The sequence below is a fragment of the Paramisgurnus dabryanus genome, chromosome 12 (genome assembly GCF_030506205.2).
Source record: "Paramisgurnus dabryanus chromosome 12, PD_genome_1.1, whole genome shotgun sequence".
In the NCBI taxonomy this organism is placed as follows: domain Eukaryota; kingdom Metazoa; phylum Chordata; class Actinopteri; order Cypriniformes; family Cobitidae; genus Paramisgurnus; species Paramisgurnus dabryanus.
The window spans coordinates 20,783,809-20,803,479 of record NC_133348.1 but is presented as its reverse complement, the minus strand read 5'-3'; the positions used below and the strand labels follow the sequence as shown (position 1 = coordinate 20,803,479).

General features: G+C 35.6%; 2 protein-coding genes across 4 annotated transcripts; one reads left to right on the top strand and one right to left on the bottom strand.

Moving 5' to 3' along the window:
* Positions 1 to 1,181: 1,181 nt before the first annotated feature.
* spata18 (spermatogenesis associated 18) lies at positions 1,182 to 9,976 on the bottom strand. Of its 3 annotated transcripts, none has more exons than XM_065257140.2 (12): positions 9,447 to 9,974; positions 8,496 to 8,601; positions 7,429 to 7,544; positions 7,152 to 7,270; positions 6,453 to 6,548; positions 5,808 to 5,942; positions 5,399 to 5,630; positions 4,948 to 5,106; positions 3,654 to 3,829; positions 3,352 to 3,475; positions 3,078 to 3,149; positions 1,182 to 2,055 (listed from the first exon to the last, which is right to left on the bottom strand). In XM_065257140.2, the coding sequence occupies exons 1-12, from the start codon at positions 9,531 to 9,533 to the stop codon at positions 1,999 to 2,001; spliced, it is 1,479 nt and encodes a 492-aa protein (XP_065113212.1). In that variant the 5' UTR covers positions 9,534 to 9,974; the 3' UTR covers positions 1,182 to 1,998. The 3 variants fall into 3 exon arrangements, with proteins under 3 accessions (XP_065113212.1, XP_065113213.1, XP_065113214.1); XM_065257141.2 differs by having other exon boundaries at positions 3,020 to 3,149; positions 9,447 to 9,973; XM_065257142.2 differs by lacking the exons at positions 1,182 to 2,055; positions 3,078 to 3,149 and having other exon boundaries at positions 3,357 to 3,475; positions 3,599 to 3,829; positions 9,447 to 9,976.
* A 769-nt stretch (positions 9,977 to 10,745) lies between these two features.
* Positions 10,746 to 17,372, top strand: sgcb (sarcoglycan, beta (dystrophin-associated glycoprotein)). The gene is made up of 6 exons (XM_065257139.1): positions 10,746 to 10,898; positions 12,407 to 12,616; positions 14,288 to 14,473; positions 14,558 to 14,749; positions 15,067 to 15,198; positions 15,280 to 17,372. The coding sequence occupies exons 1-6, from the start codon at positions 10,884 to 10,886 to the stop codon at positions 15,484 to 15,486; spliced, it is 942 nt and encodes a 313-aa protein (XP_065113211.1). The 5' UTR covers positions 10,746 to 10,883; the 3' UTR covers positions 15,487 to 17,372.
* Positions 17,373 to 19,671: the final 2,299 nt, after the last annotated feature.

The following is a 19,671-nucleotide window of genomic DNA, read 5'->3' as shown; positions in this document are numbered from 1 at the left end:
CAGGTCAGACAGCAACTGCGCTCAAAATAACTCCCGCTTGAGGTAATTCCAGGACGTTGAAGCAAAATACAGCATCTGTTTATTTCAGGAACATTATAAGTGGCCCCTGAGCATGAGTTCATCCTGCAGCTGACTGTATTACCGGTCCCTGCTTTATAATTTCCCAGTATGATTTGGCCTAAAAGTCATTCTGCAATTACTCTGCTCATCATTTTCTCTTCCTGGCTCACCATATGACAGCAGGGGATTGGGCAATATCATAGCAACAGTATAATGCTGCTTTTATTTGCAGTCTGAAACGGATGTCTCTTAACCAGCATGTCTCCGTAGCTGGTGCATGTGTCAGCCCCAGCGCCAGAACATTTGAACTGGGGAGCTATGACTCCTGCACCTGGGGGCACACACAGGGGCGGATTTAGTGATTTGGGGGCCTAAGGCAAATCCATTAGGGCCCCAACCTATGCCCTGTTTACCTAATCCGTAGTGTACTTTTCTGTTTTCCAACGTAAATCTCTTTTATTGGACTACAACAAAAACACAGATTGTAGGCAACAGTTTACTTCCTGGGATTGTTAATGTAGTAAAGACCGACATTATCATAATTCCTCCCGGTTCAGACTCACAGTCTGTAAGTTGGCTTTGGCATGTGACCGAATCTTTCAAACATGGTAAGGAGCATCACATTTCCGTTTGACGTCAGAGGTATTCAGGCCAATCACAACGTACAGATTAGCCGGCCAATCAGGGACACAGCGCTTTTTAAATCAATACATTTTGTGCAAAATCAGTGCGTTTCAGGAAGAGAAGGAAATCTGGAGCTACAAAAATGTACGGTATGTGGAAAATAGTGTAGTTTTTTAACCATAAACCACACAAATTGTATTATATACTCTAAATAACGTTGTTGTTTAGCAATGAAATAGGTGCCCATTTAATTTAGCAGTACCATCTGCAAGATTTGTGTGAATTGAGTGCCCCCTAGTGATGACAAATAAAATGGGCAGGTATGCCTTTTTGCCACTGGTTTATACAGATCAGTGCACACTGTCATGACTTCACTTTTCCGACAGAATTACCTATTTTTAGGATGATTCAGAGGTTTGCAGTACTGTACTGTACAAGGAGGTTTTCACAGTAACTTTAAACTCAATTCACTATTTGTTCATGTATTAGAAATTTTAATGAATGATTTAAGATAACAGAAACAATGTTTATAAAATTCTTTAGGTTTTTTTTTTGACACAGACTTCATTAATAAAATCAGAAGTATAGACACAGCACCTTAAAACCATACTGTAAAATTGAGGTTTTGTTACAGACTCGTTTATTGAAGTAAACCTAACTATTTAGCACCAATAGGAGAAAAGTTCCTTTAACTAGGAATTCATACAATACAAACCAATACATCTCACATTGGTAAAAATATACTGCAGATTCTGTTAGGTCTATGTTTTGTTGGTGAAAATAAACTACAATCACTTGACTTCCAGCATTGATATTTCAAGTAAAGACAGAAAACAGATTTCAATTCAAATCAACCAATCAACTTATTTCTCCAGGGAATCTGAATTACAAAAGTGCTGATGTGCAGGTATGACGTTTTAAAACCAACAGAATTTCTAGTTTCTACTGTAAAGGAAAATCACATAACACCAAATATATGAAAACAAATCACTTCATACAAAAAAGCACCTATTATGTGATTAGTTGACATGACAAACAAAGCACCTTAGCAAGTACATTTCTGTACAGGAAGTGAATACACGGATCAATATAATGTAGATTTATGAACTGTGCCTGGACCTGATGAATGCATGCATAAGGCCCCAGAAATATTATCAAAGTTTGTCTCTCATAAAATGTTTTGATATGAAGATAACTGTTTATCTTGAACACTCTGTTCTATTTTATCCCACACATATCAAATATACATAATTCCTGGAAAAAAAGATTAAGAAAAAATATGTTATCCTATTGACACACTTCAGATGTTGAAATTTATAGTCGACTAGTAGAGAGACGTCCAGGCGAGGGACTTCGACTACGACTGGGCATCTGACAAAACACAGAGAGAATTACAAAAGTCAACAAAGAAACATCTGGAAAATCACTCTTATTAAAAAAAATACTAAAATCTAAAGGCACTTTTAATAAATAGAGTAAAAACAATTTAATTGCCAACTTCAGGGAGTCAAACTTAATATGCATCAGCTATTTAAATTTCTATTAATTTAAAGGGGACATTTCACATGACATTTTTAAGATGTAAAATAAATCTTTGGTGTCCCCAGAGTATGTATGTGAAGTTTTAGCTCAAAATACCATATAAATAATTTATTATAACATGTTAAAATTGTCACTTTGTAGGTGTGAGCAAAAATGTGCTGTTTTTGGGTGCATCCTTTTGAATGCAAATGAACTGATCTCTGCACTAAATGGCAGTGCCGTGGTTGGATAGTGCAGATTAAGGGGTGGTATTATTATATTAAGATCCCCTTATGACATCACAAGAGGAGGCAAATTTCAATTACCTATTTTTTTACATGCTTGAAAAGAATGCCAAAACTAAGTTACTGGGTTGACCTTTTTCACATTTTCTAGGTTGATACAAGCACTTGGGACCAAATTATAGCACGAACACATGGGAAAAGTCAGATTTTCATGATATGTCCCCTTAAAATTTTTGCAGCCCACAGGGAAAAAGCTATTTTACATGCTAGGTATATTGCATTTAACATATCTAATAGTTGTGCCTCTAATGTTTAAAAAAGCAAAGAAAATCAAAATTTTAACATATTTATGAAACATGCAATAAAGATTTTCATAATCAATTTATATGAAGGTCAGCTCTGGATTGGCAAAAAGTCCTGGATTGGCAGGAACGAACCTCGTATAAAAATGTTAAAAGAAATCCCACTAACCCTTAGACTCAGTGAGGAAGCATGCGCAAGAGAGATATGAAGCACACTTAACTCTTAAAGTAACAGACACATGCATGCAATTCAAAGGCTATATATACTTATATATGATGGATTGAAGAGCAACTGTCCAAGTTTTCAGTCATCACAGAAACTCACAAATGTGCGGGTAGGGCTTCCTGAGCGAGATAGGGAGCGAACAGGACTGGAGCTACGACTCCTGCTTTTCCACTATATAAGACAAAAACACAATGATCCACATTGATGCATCTTTATTTAATTATTATCTAGCAAATAAATAGGCTTATTGCAAACCATAAACAGATTCCACAAGTCCTTATCAGTTAAATTTTTTTTAAGAATATAGATTTTCTTTCAATCCCGTGGAGTATGTCATGACTGCTGTAAATGCATTTAAAGTTTTTGAACATACCAGCACTCCTCTTTTGGTCACTGCCTCTCCTTTCAGTATGACAGCGTCTCCCTCCACCAGCGCCGGCCACACATGATACACCACCAGAGGAGCAGTGAACTCTGAATCAAAACTACGTCTGTACCTGAAAGAGAGAGACAGAGACTGTGTGTCAATATGAGCCACTCATTTCATTGTGTGTCTCTATTTGTTTTGGTTTTAAAAATGTTTCAGTGTATAACGCATTACGCTCTAAATAATGTTTTACTTGCTGTGGGTCTGTTTATGTGTGGATTTGTGTTTGTTTTTTGAGCTCCACTGACTTCACATCGCTGTACAGTTCTCCTTCTGAGCTGAAGGCCAGATCTAGTGGAGGGTCCAGAGTCTGCATGGCGAAAGCTATTCGACACGCTTCCCTGATAAAGCTGCTGATCAGAACAAAGTCAACCTCCGGCGGGAAAGAGATGCGTGGATTTACGTTCATCGCATTTATGACGTCCTGAAAAGATGGACAGTGAACGAACTGCATTATTTTGCTCTTAACAATAATGAAATAAACTACACTCTGAAAAATGCTAGGTAGTTTCACCCCATGGTTGGGTAAAATGGCCAACACAACCGCTAGACATAAATTAACCTATGCTGGGTTGGTTTAACCCAAAACGCTGTGTTGTTTAACCTATGGTTAGGTAAAATATGGACAAACCCAACTGCTGAACTTAAATTAACATGTTTAACCCAAAATGTTGGGTTGTTTCCATTCATGATAAACCCAACAGATGGACTTTAATTTACATGGGTTGGTTAAACCCAAAATGTTGTGTTGTTTCAATTTATTGTTGGGTAAAATATGACAAACACAACCGTTGGGCTTAAATTTAGCTATGCTTGTTTCCATGGTTGGGTGAGATATGGAAATGTTTTAAGTTCATTTAAATAAAAAAGTATGGTTTGTCACTATTTAACCCAATTATAGGTTATATTAACAACCCAGCAGCTTCAGTTGTGCAAATAAAAATTAGAAATCTTTGATAACATTCAAAATTTGTTAACATTGATATCTTAATATTAATATTGACTATTGAAAAGTGAAACAATGGTTGAAATTAGTTATCGGCAAAGATTAATCGCGATGAATCGCTTGCAAAATAGTAAAAAAAAAGTGATTTTTGTATATGATATGAGTGTGTGCTGTGTGTTATTATTATCTATAAATACACACACATTCATGTATGTATTTAAGAAACATTTGCATGTGTATATATATTTATTTATATTTTTATATATTCTATATTATATATAAAAAATATATATATAAATAAAATGTTCTGAAATGTATATAAGTATGTGTCTGTGTTTAAAAATACATAGACACATATATTATGCAAAAAGGCAGTTTTATTTTGTATGCGATTAATCACGATTAATCTTTGCCCAGCATTAGTTGAAATCAAACTTTAATGCTCCAAATCTTATAATTAGATTATGAGACTTTAGCCTGGTTTTCACAGGCAGGGTCACAAATTCTTAAATCTAGCAACATTTGAAATATTCGACGTGAAATGATATGAGTTAAAAGGAATAAAAGATTCTCAGCAATGAAGTTGTTGTACATACATTAACGCTGGTTTGCACATCGTACAGGTCCAGATTTCTCACAATATAATCCACTACTGCATCCTCTAGACTCTCAGGGCCAATGTGTGTGGAGGAAAGAGACTTCCTTACACGTATCTTAAACTGCCGATAGGCCAGTTTAGCAGCCTGGAAGGATTCCTATGGAAAAATACAAACAAGTAATTACAATACAGCATCCTCCCCGCTCATTATAGCACATCAAAATACTACATTATATATCAAATCGGTTCTTATTTAAGATTTAAAAACAATTATTGAACTCTAATAGTGTAATCAAAATATACACTGCATGGTTAGACACATATTTCAAGATATCTCCCCTCAAACATTGTTAGTTTAAATCCAGTAATGCTTTTAGGGTCATAGCATTGTGACTGCTCTACAATAACAGTTGACAAGCATGATGGGTGGTAACCAAAGATCTTCTCACCACAACAGCAATGAAAATGATCTTCTGGACTGTTTCCAGATCGTCAATGTATCTGCGCAGGAGACTCTGAGCCTCGAGTCTCTCAGTAGCATACAGGTCTGAGAAACGAGAGACCAGCCGCGCGTGCCGAGAGGAGCTGGTGAGCTGAGCCCGTGTAGGAGAATCGCCTCGAACAGGGCTGACAGAGCGACTCCGACGGGGAAGAGGACTTGGTGAACGGCTCCTGACCAATCTGAAAAAGAAGTCAAAATATAGAAAGTTGGTCATGAGATGGGAAAAGAAACTTAAACGTAAAAATTATTATTAAAAAAGGTCACCTAAATGTTTTAATTCTGTCATTCGTTACCCGCCCTTGTGTCATTCCACATTTTTAAGTGTGAGTGTTTGTATGTTTTCATTTTAAACATACCTCTCCTGCAGAACAGATTTCTCAGCAGTGAGGAAAGAGACCTCATCTTTCAGGATCCTGACCTGCCTCTCATAGTCATCCAGAACATCCAACTTTCTCTTATACAAAGCAACTTGATCTTGAGCTGCTCGTAACCTAAAATGAAACCAGCATTTCCATTGTTTAACAAATGCCTTAGTATTCAAAAACATTTCACCATCGAGCTACCATAGAATTGATAGTTCTATGGAAAAAAATTATAAGTGTGATCTTTGGCAGGGTCCTTGTTGTCCCTGATGACGGCCCTACTTCTAACACACAAATGAAAACTAAACATGACTATAATTGATAACTTTTATACAGCTCCAAAAAGCTTTATTTGTTCTAAAACAGGCTTTGTAATAAAACCAACAACCTACCGTAATAAAGAGCTCAGATGTTAGAGTATTGCATTAATAGCACAAGGTCATGGGTTCGATTTCCAAATAACAAACCATCTTACAAAATGTCATGCACTACAATATGAGTCGCTTTGGATAGAAGCATCAAATGCATAAATGTAATGCAAAATGTAAACACACATCACCACACCTCTACGGGAATGGCATAAATAAATTAAAATTTATTTTAACAATCATCATCTCACAAAAAATACATTTGACTTACTCTGCCTTAAGATGTAGTATTTCATCCTCTGTAGCCAGCAGTGTTGTTGCTGATCTATTCTTTGTGGAATCCAGATCAATCTGAGTATCAGCCAGTCTGAAAGCAAACAACAGCATATAAATTATTTAAAAAAATGTATATGTTGTTGAACAAATTTTCTGTACTAATACTTGTATATTAAAATATGTTGTAAGGGTATATATTCTTTGGTATTAAACCCAAAAATAGTCCACAGCCCTGCAACTACACTAAGTGCCGGTCACATTGAAAGTCACCTAGCTGGGGACTATTTTTGAGGCTGCCTAATATCATTGGGCCTGCTGCACCCATGGTTCAGCAACAAAGTTCCTTGATTATTACCCCAGAATGAAAGTAGGCAGGTTACTACAGAAGAGTCAAGTTTTAAATAGGAAAAATATCAAAACTCTTTGGTCATTTTTGAGAACAATGGTATGATCTAATCAGATTCAATGAATTATGCTAAGCTATGCTAAAAGTGGTAACGCCAGACCCAGAGATCGGCTGAATGGATTCCAAAACAGTAAAACTCAGATGTTTAACTTTAGGTGAGCTGGAAAATTAGCTTATTTTCAAAAAAAGTGGAGTGTCCCTTTAAGGCTAAAGCATAAGTCTAGTTACTGTACAGACTGTTTTTCTGTTTTAATTTAGTTTACACTTGTTATTAGAATTGGTACTAACTCCTGTTTAACTGAGTCCAACTCCATGCGTGTAGAACACAGCTGATCTTCTATTTTCTGCATGTCACTTTCATGAGTAGAAGACAGTTCACGAATCCTGCGCTCTTTCTCCACAGATTCCTAATCAGCAGAAGTACACAAGTGCCAACACTTATACAGACATATGGTACCTTATACACAAGTATGGCTTCTATATATTCTTATTTCACTCATGAACACAATCATGTTACACAAAACAAAGTGGTAAAAAAACAAGAATTCTGGGATATGTAGCTAACCTGAATGAGACTGAGGCTTGTATCCGTGGAGACTGAGGATGCTGCAATAGTAAAGCAGGAGCCAAGCCATGGTAAAAGGCGAGATTTAAGAGTGTCAATCCCTGCATAATGTCCTCCTAAAGGAGAGAGAGGTCAGCAAATCTGGTTTTGATAACTTTGAAACATAACTTCACTTTTTCTTTTCTTAAACAGTTTTGATAATACAAAACATAATTTAATTAATTTCTTTTTTTAAACAATCAGAAAGTAATAGTAAAAGTAATAACTACTGTAGGGAATACATGGTGCCATATAACTTTATAGTAGGGCTGGGTATCGATTCAGATTTTCCAGATCGATTCAATTTCGATTCACAAGCTACCAAATCAATTCGATTTCGATTCTCGATTCAATTTTTGATTTTGGTTCTCGGACCGGTTTTTATACTCTATTCAACTCAATGAATATAGATTTAATACAAATACTATATTAATAAAAAGAACAGTGAACAGCAGGTTACAAGTGGGTAATTAATAAAATCGACGAAGCACCTGAAACCGCCATTTTAAGCACTGCATGAAAGAATGACAGGCTTGCCTCTTGCTCCTTGGTAACATTGCGCTAGGCAAAAAAGAAGGTGACATCTAGTGAAGAAGACTAGTTATTCGATTAACGTAAATTTTTCGTTCAATGTTTACAGAAATAAATATGGAAAAAAATCGATTCTGCTCTTTGAGAATCGATTCTGAATCGACCACGTAAAAAAAAAACGATTAATTGAAAAATCGATTTTTTTTGCCCAGCCCTACTTTATAGGTAACCCTCTCTGCCCTGCACCCAGTATGTACTATAGTAAGGAAAACCTTACAAGGGACCCAGAACAATGCCTGCAACGCCAGAACAAAGCTGCACAAAAGGAATGAATTTCACATTCTAATAGAATACCTGAAAAGTCAGAGAAAAGAAGATATAGGATCATTTAGAAGATATAGATAGGAACTAGGAATTCAGCAGGGACATGCAAGAAGTGAATGGAACTTTAAATAGAGACAGTTAGGAGGAAAGAGAGGGACATGTGAGTTTGTTACCCTCTTGTGCTGTAAGGTTTAGTATGGAGAACAACTGAGCTTGAATTTTAGAGGTGAGCTCCACCAGCTCACAGCAGCGATTCAGGTTGTGGTCACAAGAGATCACCTGTTAGAAAATATGACCAAAGGCAGTTATGAGATAAGACTATGAGTTATTATGAAGCCTGAAGTTTAACAGTCATCAATGAGGCACATGGGAACACAACAGATCTGCAGCAATGTGCTCTTCCCACATAAAAAAGTAAATACAGTAAACTGTAGTAAAAATTTCTAGATAGTGTTTTTGAGTTTTAGTAAATATCATAGTATACAACTGTTTATTACTATAGTTATTATACGTATTATATATTATACAGTCTGAAGTTGTATTAGCAAAATAATATAATCGTCAATCAATAAACTAAAATAATTTAAATAACCTGTATGCTTCATTAAAAAAATCATTTGAGAGGATCAAAAAGAAAACATTTAAAGAACTTTAGGAGCACAATAAATACAAGCATGACGGGAGCGCGCACGGCTGCATCAGCCTGTTCTGCCCATAGATTGTAAAAAAGCCCATGAATGCCATTATAGAGTCCCCGTTGTCCTGACAACGAGCGTCCTAGTAACCAAACTTTGGGTAAAATCAATTCAATAAGACGAATATTTCTGAACGAAAATAAATGTTTGATCCTTAATTAATTTTTTCATACATATCAGCGTATTTATATCTGTCAATGCAGTGTGGAATACTGCAAACACAAAGCTAAATCGTTTTTGCAGTTAGTACAAAGCAAACTGTTTCTGATTCTTAACTATTAGAATCACTAAATGTATTATGTATACATCACTAACCAAACACGTATTGTATATACTGTAGGCTAATCTGTAGGCTCGTCGTAGAATTTAATAGGGTGGTTGGTTGATCACAGATTATACGTTAGGCAGTTTGAATTATTGATTACTTACGTGGTAGTCTTTATACCAGGCTTCAAGTTTGTCCTGCAAAACACTGTAAGGGGAAGAGTTCACCAGTCTTCGTAAAGTGTCAGCCATAGCTGCAGTTAATCCTCAGCTTCAGGACGTCCCGGTGCAGCCGCGTGTCTTCTTTTTATCCAGCAGCGCGAGTGCGCGCATTGTATTTATACTGGTTGTAAAGACCACCATGCGCGCGGCACTTTCCCTACACTTGCATTGAAACTACGGACGCGCTTTTCGTTGTAGCAACGTTGTTCTACACTTCTCAAATGAAGGAAACATGGCTGTTTACTCACAGTGTGGACAAAGGTTTTTAGGCTCTTATTATGTTACTATGCCTCTGTCTGAAGGTAAAGCTCAGTTCTCAGTGATGAAATCTCATACTGTCAAACGACACAAGTGGGTGTCAGATGTCAAGTGCAGGAAGATCGTTATTTACACTGACTAAAATAACTGGTGCAGAGCTGTCAGTGTTATGGGTTAACTGTTTGTCGAAATACATTCATGCTAAATGATATATCAGTCTTACATTATGTTACAGTGATCACAAATGTAAGTAAATCACGAACAGGTTATTTTTAATAATGCATAATATATCTATTATTCTGCAAAAATAAAAAATAACCCCCTTTGTAATTAATATAAGACGAAGAAAAAATACAAGAACTGAATACCAGTGCTTAATATTTGTTGGAACAAAAACCTATTTAACAAAAATCGAATTAATATACACAAAAACACACATTAACATGTATAAGATTATAATAACAATATTATAAATGTTAATAAATATAATAATTCATAAAATATTATTAAATAAATATTTGTCCTAAACATTAAATGGGAATATTTCTGTATTTGTGATTTCCTTATACGGCGAGTTTGATTCACTACTGGCTCTTATGCTGCGTTCCAGGCAACCTGTAACCCGTAACTCACGACTTCAAAACCACGACTCACGACTTTGAACTGGGAGTACATCGATCTAGTACGAGTTCACGGGTGGGAAGTCACGGGTTTGACTGCCGTTCCAGTGCACTTTCACCGGTAGAAGGTTGTAAAAACACGAGTAACAGGCTGCCTGGAACGCATAGGGTCGTGAGTCGTGGTTTTGAAGTCGTAACTCACGGGTTTAAAAACCTACCTGGAACGCACCATTAATAGTCAAGGAACAAACCATCAGACTTCAAGACAAGTCTTGGCCGCTCTAAGTAACTCATTTTATCTTGAACACTGACCTAGATTATGTAAAGCATTTCATTTTCAAAATATTTTTGTTTAGGGTTAGTTGAATAATCTATATGTAATTGTTAGGATCTTCTTTATATTATTGTTATTTGTATAACGGTATTTGTCGCAGTGGTTTGCTCCTCAGGCTGCGCGAGGCTGTCATAGCCAGTACAGTTATCTGGGAGAAGGAGGGACAACATGGCGTCCGAGCAGGTCTGTTTTCAACCTAAATTGCAAATGTTTTGTGTAACGTTACTGCATTCCTTTACTGCAAGCTGTTATTGGAGAGTCATAAGACGATATAATATTTCAACTTTCTGACGATATATGTGTCATATCTGTGGATTTTATTTCATCCGCGCTATTTATGACCAGGCGCGTTTATGGAAAAAATTACTTGTTATTGCAGGGTTTCATTTGCTTCTGTGTTTGCTGTTGTTAACAAAATAAACGACATCACTTTGTAATTAAAGCATTTTCGACGTTATTTCATGTTTATATTTATTACACAGGAAAGAGTGCGTGCGTGCCATTTATTTTTAGTCACACATGCAGGCAGACAGGAGTCATATACTGCATTCCCGACACAGTACCACTGAGTTTCTTATTTAGCTGTTACTTTAATAGTGTAAACGTTTTGTTAATTAATACTAAAAGTAAAAGAAGATAAGTTGAAATATGACTAGTTAATGTATGGGTTTAATGCGACCGAACCATAGAACCTTAATTCACTATGCTGCATTTTAAGATTCCCTATAAAGCAAACATTTTAAATTTGAATTTTAGATCAGTAAACTAGGGGGAATGCAGCATTCTTCTGCACTGTTTGCTCATCTTAATTAAATAAACACAGAAAATAAAATATTATATATTATATTACGATTGTATAATAATAATAAATAAACACTATAATATACAGCATACAAAGTCTTATTACTAATAAAAATATACTTTCTGGTTGTCAAATGGTTAGATAAAAGTAAATGCTAAATTATATTAGATGATTGAAGTTAGTTTTGAGAAAAAGGTCAAGCAATATTTGTTTGCAAATGCTAGATCAAAATTCTTGCATTTTCTGGCTTAAATACTTTTGGGGCCATTATAAAACCTCACAAACACACACTGAAATAATAAAACATTAAACTTCAATTTTTATGAGCGCTATATCATTTTATAGTAAGAGGAAACTCATCAAAACATAGAGTAAAAAAATTAACTGTGTCGTTAAGTTTGTGTTGTGTCTAAAGGCAAAGACTGTCATTTTTTTTAGCATCTTCAAAGTACCCACCCTTGCCTATTATTTACAAAATTGGAATTTTATCAAGCAGCATCTTGAGGTCTCACCCTATTGGATGCTTTTTAAACAGTACTGAATGAGTTCACATTTATTCTGGACTCTTAATGGCTGTTATTCTTTAACATTTAGACATAAGGTATTTCAAAACATTTAAAAAATGTACTAGTTTTCTTATAAAATATGTTTGCAGAATTACGTTGTATACCTTTAAAGTTTAAAAGTTAAACGTTTTTTAGATCATTGGATACATGTCAGTCAAGTGACCTTAAAGATTTGGTAGTGTATATTCCTTGAAAAAGTAGGTAAGCATTGACATATTTAGTTATGTTTTTTTTTAATGTTGGTGTCCTCTAATAATAGACCATCACCAGTAGTAATTAAGTTCTATATTCATTTAAATCTTCCTATTTGCATGTTTTGACAGGAAATCTCAAACACGCCACTGAAGAAGTCCATGAGGGAGAAAGCTATTGAACGCAGGACAGCAAATAAAGAACACAACAGTAATTTTAAGGCTGGATATGTTCCTATTGAAGAGGAGAGGCTCCATAAGACCGGACTGAGGGGTCGCAAAGGCATCATTGCCATCGCCATCATCATTCTACTTTTTCTGCTTGCGCTTATCAACCTCATTGTAAGTTTGTTAGTTGTTTTCTTATGTCTGTGATATCATATACAATTAAATAAATTAAGTAAATAATTTGCACATTTCACATTTGTGACCCTGTACCAAACAAAAAAACAGGACTAGGGAAAATGTTTTTAAATTGAGATCTATACATCTTTATACATTTATACAAGATTAATAAATACGTTTACTATTGATTTATGGTTTTTTAGGATAGGACCAAATTTGTCCAAGATGCAACTATTTCAAAATATCTTAATATTAAGAAAATCACCTTTAAAGGGGACATATCATGAAAATCAGACTTTTTCATGTTTAAATGCTATAATTGGGTCCCCAGTGCTTCTATCAACCTAGAAAATGTGAAAAAGATCAACCCAGTAACTTAGTTTTGGTAAACCATTCTCTGCAAGCATGTGAAAAAATAGGTCACTGAAATTTGGCTCCCCCTGTGATGTCAGAAGGGGATAATACCGCCCTCCAATCTGCACTATCCAACCACAGCACTGCCATTTAGTGCAGAGATCAACTCATTTGCAATTTAAAGGACACTCACACAAAACGGCACATTATCTATTTGATATTTTGAGCTATAACTTCACATACATACCCTGGGGACACCAAAGATTTATTTCACATCTTAAAAAAGCCTTGTGAAATGTCCCCTTTAAAGTTGTCCAAATGCAGTGCTTTGCAACTAAAAAAAGTATTGATATATTGACAGTGGGAAAATTTACAAAATATCTTCATGGAACATGATCTTTACTTAAAGGGATAGTTCACTTTAATTTTTTTTTTACATTTTTACATTTTACAATTTTTCTTTTACGGCAAAAATCATTAGCATATTAAAGGTCATCATTTACTCATCCTCATTGTTTTTCTAAACCTGTATGAATTCCTTTTATCTGATGAACACAAAATAACATATTTTGAGAAATGATGGTAAACACACAGCAGTAAGTGACCATAGACTTCCATAGTAGGAATAATATATTTTGGAAGTATTGTGATAAATGACTAAGAAAATATTTTGATAAATGATGGTAAGCACACAGTTGATGGTACCCATTAAATTCCATCATATTTTTTTATTCCTACTATGGAAGTATATGGTCACTTACTGCTGTGTGTTTACCATCATTTCTCAAAATATCTTCTTTTGTGTTCATCAGAAAAAAAGAAATTCATACAGGTTTAGAACAACATGAGAATGAGTAAATGATGACCTTTAATATGCTAATGATTTTTGCCGTAAAAGAAAAATTTATAATTTTTACCCATACAATGTATTGTTGGCTATTGTTAGAAATATACCTGTGCTACCAGTCCAGGGTCACATTTCAGTTCCATTGCATCAGTTTCATACTGTACATTTGTATTATTATCAGAGAATACAAGTACTCACTATTAATATTACTGTCCATTATTTACTATCCATTATGTTATTATTGGCTAAGAATTGAGAATCAGTTATGTGTTTGTATTTAATCGTCAGTCCTTGCAGTTTAATGTATTGTTTTTTTATTGTGTGATGTGTTGTTAGATATAGGTGTTAAATATTAACATAGGTGTAAATGTAATTCTGTAATGTGTTAAAGTTTAAAAAGCTAATAAAATGTAAGTGTAAATATTGCGCAATATACAGTAAATATAAATGCTATCATTGTTTTACAGATAACTCTAGTGATATGGACGGTGATACGGATAGGTCCTGGAGGTTGTCAAAGTATGGAGTTTCACGAGAGCGGACTGCTACGCTTCAAACAGAAGGCCGATATGGGCGTGGTCCATCCACTGCACAAGAGCACAGTGGGCGGTAGGAAAGACCAGAACCTTGTCATCACAGGCAACAATAACCCGGTCAGTCGACACGTTATCTGACTTTATTTTGTTAAACATTACTGAAAAAGAGAAAATGTATTTATTGTTGTGTTTGTGTTACAGGTGGTTTTCCAGCAGGGCAACACTAAGTTAAGCGTGGAGGAAGACAAGACATCTATCGTCAGTGACTTGGGCATCTCATTCACTGACCCCCGCACTCAGACCACTTTCTTCAGCACTGATTTTGACAACCATGAGTTCCACTTGCCCAAAGAGGTCAAAGTTCTCAATGTGAAGAAAGCCTCTACTGAGAGAGTGAGTGTATTATTAATCTGTAATAAAAAACACCTGTCATCGTTTTCTCTAGACTACAAGCTGACATATTTAGCTACACTGTAACCTGACTTTCTTCATTTTGTTAGGTAATCTCAATCAACCTTTAGTGCTTTTAATGCAGTGCTCTACTAGCTAAGCTTTAGTCTTTCCAATACATTTTTACTTCTGTTTGTACCTGTGCTTATGTGTCAATGAATAGAAAAAATATGCCACAACTGACCAATCATATTTAAGTATTCCATGGTTCGTCATGTGGTCTGTTTACATAGTAGTGACTCATTGCACTCCTTTTACAGATCACCAGTAATGCGTCCTCTGACCTCACTATCAAAGGAGATGGTAAAGCCATTATTCGTGGCAATGAGGGAGTGTACATCATGGGCAAAACTGTGGAGTTCAACTTGGGTGGGGACATTGAGCTGAAAGCGGTAAGGAGGTTGAAGAATGAATGACCATGAATTTTAAATATTTTGTGTATATTGAGCAAATGTTTTTGTCTGTCTGTGCAGGAAAACAGCATCATTCTGAATGGATCGGTGATGTTTAGTCCATCACATATACCCAACTCGTCTCTAGGCGGAGACCTGTATTACAATGATGGGCAGGAGAGGTATAAACTGTGCATGTGTGCAGACGGGACCCTGTTCAGAGTGCAGGTCAAATACTCCAACATGGGCTGCCAAACCTCCGACAACCCCTGTGGAGCAGCGCACTAATGAGAAAAGATTACTAATGGAAAACAAACACATCTCTTAACAATGTCTTCATATATCAGTTAACCACTTAAATAAACTGCCAAAGATACAGAGATGATAACGTGTGTTATTACAAACACACTCAAACAACCAAGAAAAACTGGACAATAATTGTAATATTAGTGTATGCACGGAAAACACAATCTGTGTAACCCTTTACAAGAACGCACCCTTCTGCACACCCACACACTTTATTGGAGGTGTCAGAAACACATTCTGCACACCTCTATGATGATAATTACTCTCTTATAGTAAGATAAACTCAGCCAACCCACAATTTGATGTAATTGTTTGGCCGAGAGTTTCCTGTGCATTATCATTGGCTCATATCAGTGTTTTATAGCCACCAAGCTGCCAACTTTCAGCGTTCACTGCATGTGCTTTTATCTTGTATTATAGTGGAATATTTAAGTCCATTGTTTTTTATTACATACTTCTACTATCCCCACCTGTCAACAAATAACCACGTTACATGTTGCTTACCCAATAGTTTGCCACTTTCTTACACTACACTGGAGTATTCAAACTTCTTTGGTTTAATTGAATTTTATTTTGCATAAACGGTTCACTATACAAAGGCAGACCCAACTAGATCTTGCACTACCTCTGCCTGTACTGATCTATACGTTATTAGCAGTGCGATTGCTTACGTTTCGGTTAACAGACGTTAATGGATTTTAAATGGTCAATATAACACATCGGCTCTGATGTCATTAAGATTTTTTCAGGGTTATGTTTTTATATCACATGTTTACTTTGATTTGAGCCTTTTGGCTTTAAGAATTGTTATATTTAGTATCTATCTTGTATGAAACAGGATCAACACAGCCAACTAGCTTCAAGCTACATCTTATTTAAGTATCATTGTGAGCCTGATCCTGAAATAACTTCATAAATGAATAGATAGCAACACATTAACATGTGGCACATAGTTTAATCAACCCTGTATTTATGTACCTATAGTCACGTAAATTTGTGAGTCTTTTCCGTGACACTGACACGTTTTTCCACCTTTTGCGTGAACATTTTTGTTTATGTGTCACTGTCATGTATTTGTTACTCAAATGTTTTGTCCTATTTTTAAACCATTGACGCTTCGGTTTAGGGTTAGATTTGGTGTTTGCATTTTTTCATGATATTTTATTTGTATATTTTATGATTTTTAAGCCATTGTCAACTGGGTTAGAGTTGGGTTTGGGTAAAGATGTCATTTTATGTAAATCTAACCCTTAACCGAAGCAACAATGGTAAGAAAATAGGACAAAACAGTTGAGTAACGAATACGTGACAGTAAAAAGACTCACAAATTTACGTGAGGTACATAATTTCGTGATACTGGGTTGTTTTAATTGTTTGCTTTATAGTGCCCCGTTACTTGGATTTTCTTAATGAGAAATGTCTAATCTGTTTAATATGTTCAGAAGTGTGTGCCAATGCATTGTCTTTTGATGAGATAAATACAGGAAACTATATGTTTGATTTGTTAGAGTGAGATAATTGTGCAATATATAACCTTAACGTCTTTGGCTTTGTTCATCTGGGTACATGTGTGGTATTTATTTTGTTTTGTTGTTTCTCAGCTGTTAAAAGTGTTAAAATAATGTTCACCTTAACTTCACAAAAGATCATCTGTGCTTACTGTCAGATTTTGTTTTTTCAACTCTGCAGTGGATTTATCTGTTGTGTTGAATTGTGGCATTGAATGACTGACAATCTAATCATGGTTATGAACACTTTGTATTGCTTAAAGGGTTTGCCACAACTATTTGTTAAAATTGAATGAAAAATGAGTGCTTTCATATTGCAGTGTTTTTGTTAATAAATTGAAATGCAGGTTTTGTTTGAAATGTTATGTGTATTATTTTGATTGTTAGATACATAACACTCATGCATGCTTAGCTTACATATTAGACATATTACACATGGTTTTGCCATTCAATATTATACCACGCGGCCAGTTCGGATATTAATGTACTTGTTAATTATTAATTACACACAATTATTTGTAAATAAAAAACACTCTAATGCATATATTAATATAAGTTCCTGCAATTTATTCTTATTTCTTTTTATAACCTAATAATAAATATATGTATATAAATTTTTTGTAAACTTGAAATCTTGTGCATTAAAATGCTTAGGATGGAGCAATCCAAGAGGTAAGACATTAACTTAAACAGGTGAGCGATTGAAAGATTGTTCTCCGTGTGTGTGTGCATGTGTGTGTGTCTTTGGTGCGATAACATTATTCAGACTTTGATCTTAGGGAAGTTGGAGTTGAAGTCAAAGAATTTCTCAGTCACTCTCAGTGTTTTGTTGGTTATAACACAGAGCTACAGTCACAAGATTACCTGAACCATTGCTATAGAAAGGTACGTTTTAAACATGTTTTTGCACTGATTTTTAATACATTTTAATTTTTATCGAACTTGTGCAAACAAAATAGAAGTATTTAACAGTTTAAAGTTTGCATTATTCATATTTTAAATATACTATATAATACATGTATTGCAAAGTAACGGAGCTGTTAATACATTTAAGTGTTAAAATCATTTATTATGTATTGTATTGACAATGCTGTAATGTGTCATATATACCATTTTTCACTTCTATTGTTTGTCTTTTGTTTGCAGGGCTGACTATAATGTCAGCATACAGCTCAGTGTTTGGTGTGGTGGTGGTGTTGCTCTTCCACCTCTCTGCGACACACTCCTTTCCCACCTCCCTGCAGGTCTGTCCTGTTCCATGCCTATGCCAGCGAGGTCCTCTCCTCAACTGCTCCTCTTTGGGTCTGACCAAGACTCCCGTACGCATTCCAGCAACTGCAGTTTCTTTGAACTTATCCCATAATGCACTGCATTCTCTAGCACCTCTCAGTTCTGGGCGTGTGATATTGAAGGGTCTCCTGCACCTTTGGGTGGGAAAAAATTCTCTGGATAGCCTTGATCTGGATTTGAAGACAAACTGGTTAAGCACTAGGACCCTGTCACATAAAAAGCAGGAATGCACCTCCTGGGCACCTGACCTTCAGTTGCTGTCTGCTGAAAGAAACCATTTAAAACATCTACCGAAGGGTATGTGCAGCAGAAGCATTTAAACATTTGTTGATATACAGTATAATACTTTACCCAACAGTATAAGTCATTTATGCACCATTCTCACTGTAAAAGTAATATTTCTGTCCTTTCAACTTGAAAAGCACAACTTAAATCATAGCTTTACAAGTGTCTCACTGATTTACTTATGACGTTCACATCATCATTCATTTGTTATTTAAATAAATAAACCCTTAAAGGTGCAGTGTGTAAATTTAAGAAGATCTTTTAACAGCAATGCAAATTTCAGTATAGATTACCATGTTTTAAGTAGTGTATAAAGACCTTACAAAATGAACTATATTCTTTTTATTGCCTTAGAATGAGACATTTTTATCTACATACACCACGGGTCCCCTTGTATGGAAACCGCTATTTTGCACCTTTATGTTTCTACAGCCCAAACTGGACAAACTGCTCCTCAGAGCATGTTGGTTACTACGTTGTCTCAGACGATGACATGTTTGCCCTGTGACGGCTACCGTAGCTTCTCTATGTGCTTCAAAAGGGAGGGGTGCAATTCGCAACCTCACAACTAGATGTCGCTAAGATCTACGCACTGCACCTTTATTGGTGGTACCAACTAATATGATCAAACACAAATTATTACATTTTCTTAAAGAGCACCTGTCCGATTCATGTTTTTAAATTTCCTTTGGTGTGTAAGAGGCTGTTTACACTTGGCATTAACATGCGTTTTCATCGATCGGATCACAAGTGGACGACTTAATGCCAGGTGTAAACGGTGTTCAAAACGTTTAGAGCTCATCCACTTTCGACCACTTTCAACCACATCCAGAGGTAGTCGAAACCCCTTTCAATCGGATTGATTTTGTAGTGTAAACGCACATGTGGTTGAATGTGTTCGAACAGCCTTCTCTCCGCCCATTTATCTAATCTGAGGTATTAAACACAATGTTTTACGTCTTTTCTGATGTTTGGCGTGAACACACAATGAACAGCGCTTTTTTAGCCTTTCATTGATAAAACTAAAGCGGCTGATCTCCGCAGTTTCATTTTGCAAGAATGTTGCACGATCCTATTTCATCAA

Excerpts from the sequence above, each read along its gene's own strand:
- sgcb (XM_065257139.1), top strand. Across the intron at positions 12,617-14,287 it reads TTGCGCTTATCAACCTCATT|ATAACTCTAGTGATATGGAC; the intron begins GTAAGTTTGTTA and ends ATTGTTTTACAG. Across the intron at positions 14,474-14,557 it reads TCACAGGCAACAATAACCCG|GTGGTTTTCCAGCAGGGCAA; the intron begins GTCAGTCGACAC and ends TTTGTGTTACAG.
- spata18 (XM_065257140.2), bottom strand. The coding sequence starts at position 9,533 with ATGGCTGACACTTTACGAAGACTGGTGAACTCTTCCCCTTACAGTGTT. Across the intron at positions 7,545-8,495 it reads AAACCTTACAGCACAAGAGG|GAGGACATTATGCAGGGATT; the intron begins GTAACAAACTCA and ends TCTCTCCTTTAG. Across the intron at positions 3,150-3,351 it reads TGACCAAAAGAGGAGTGCTG|TGGAAAAGCAGGAGTCGTAG; the intron begins GTATGTTCAAAA and ends TGTCTTATATAG.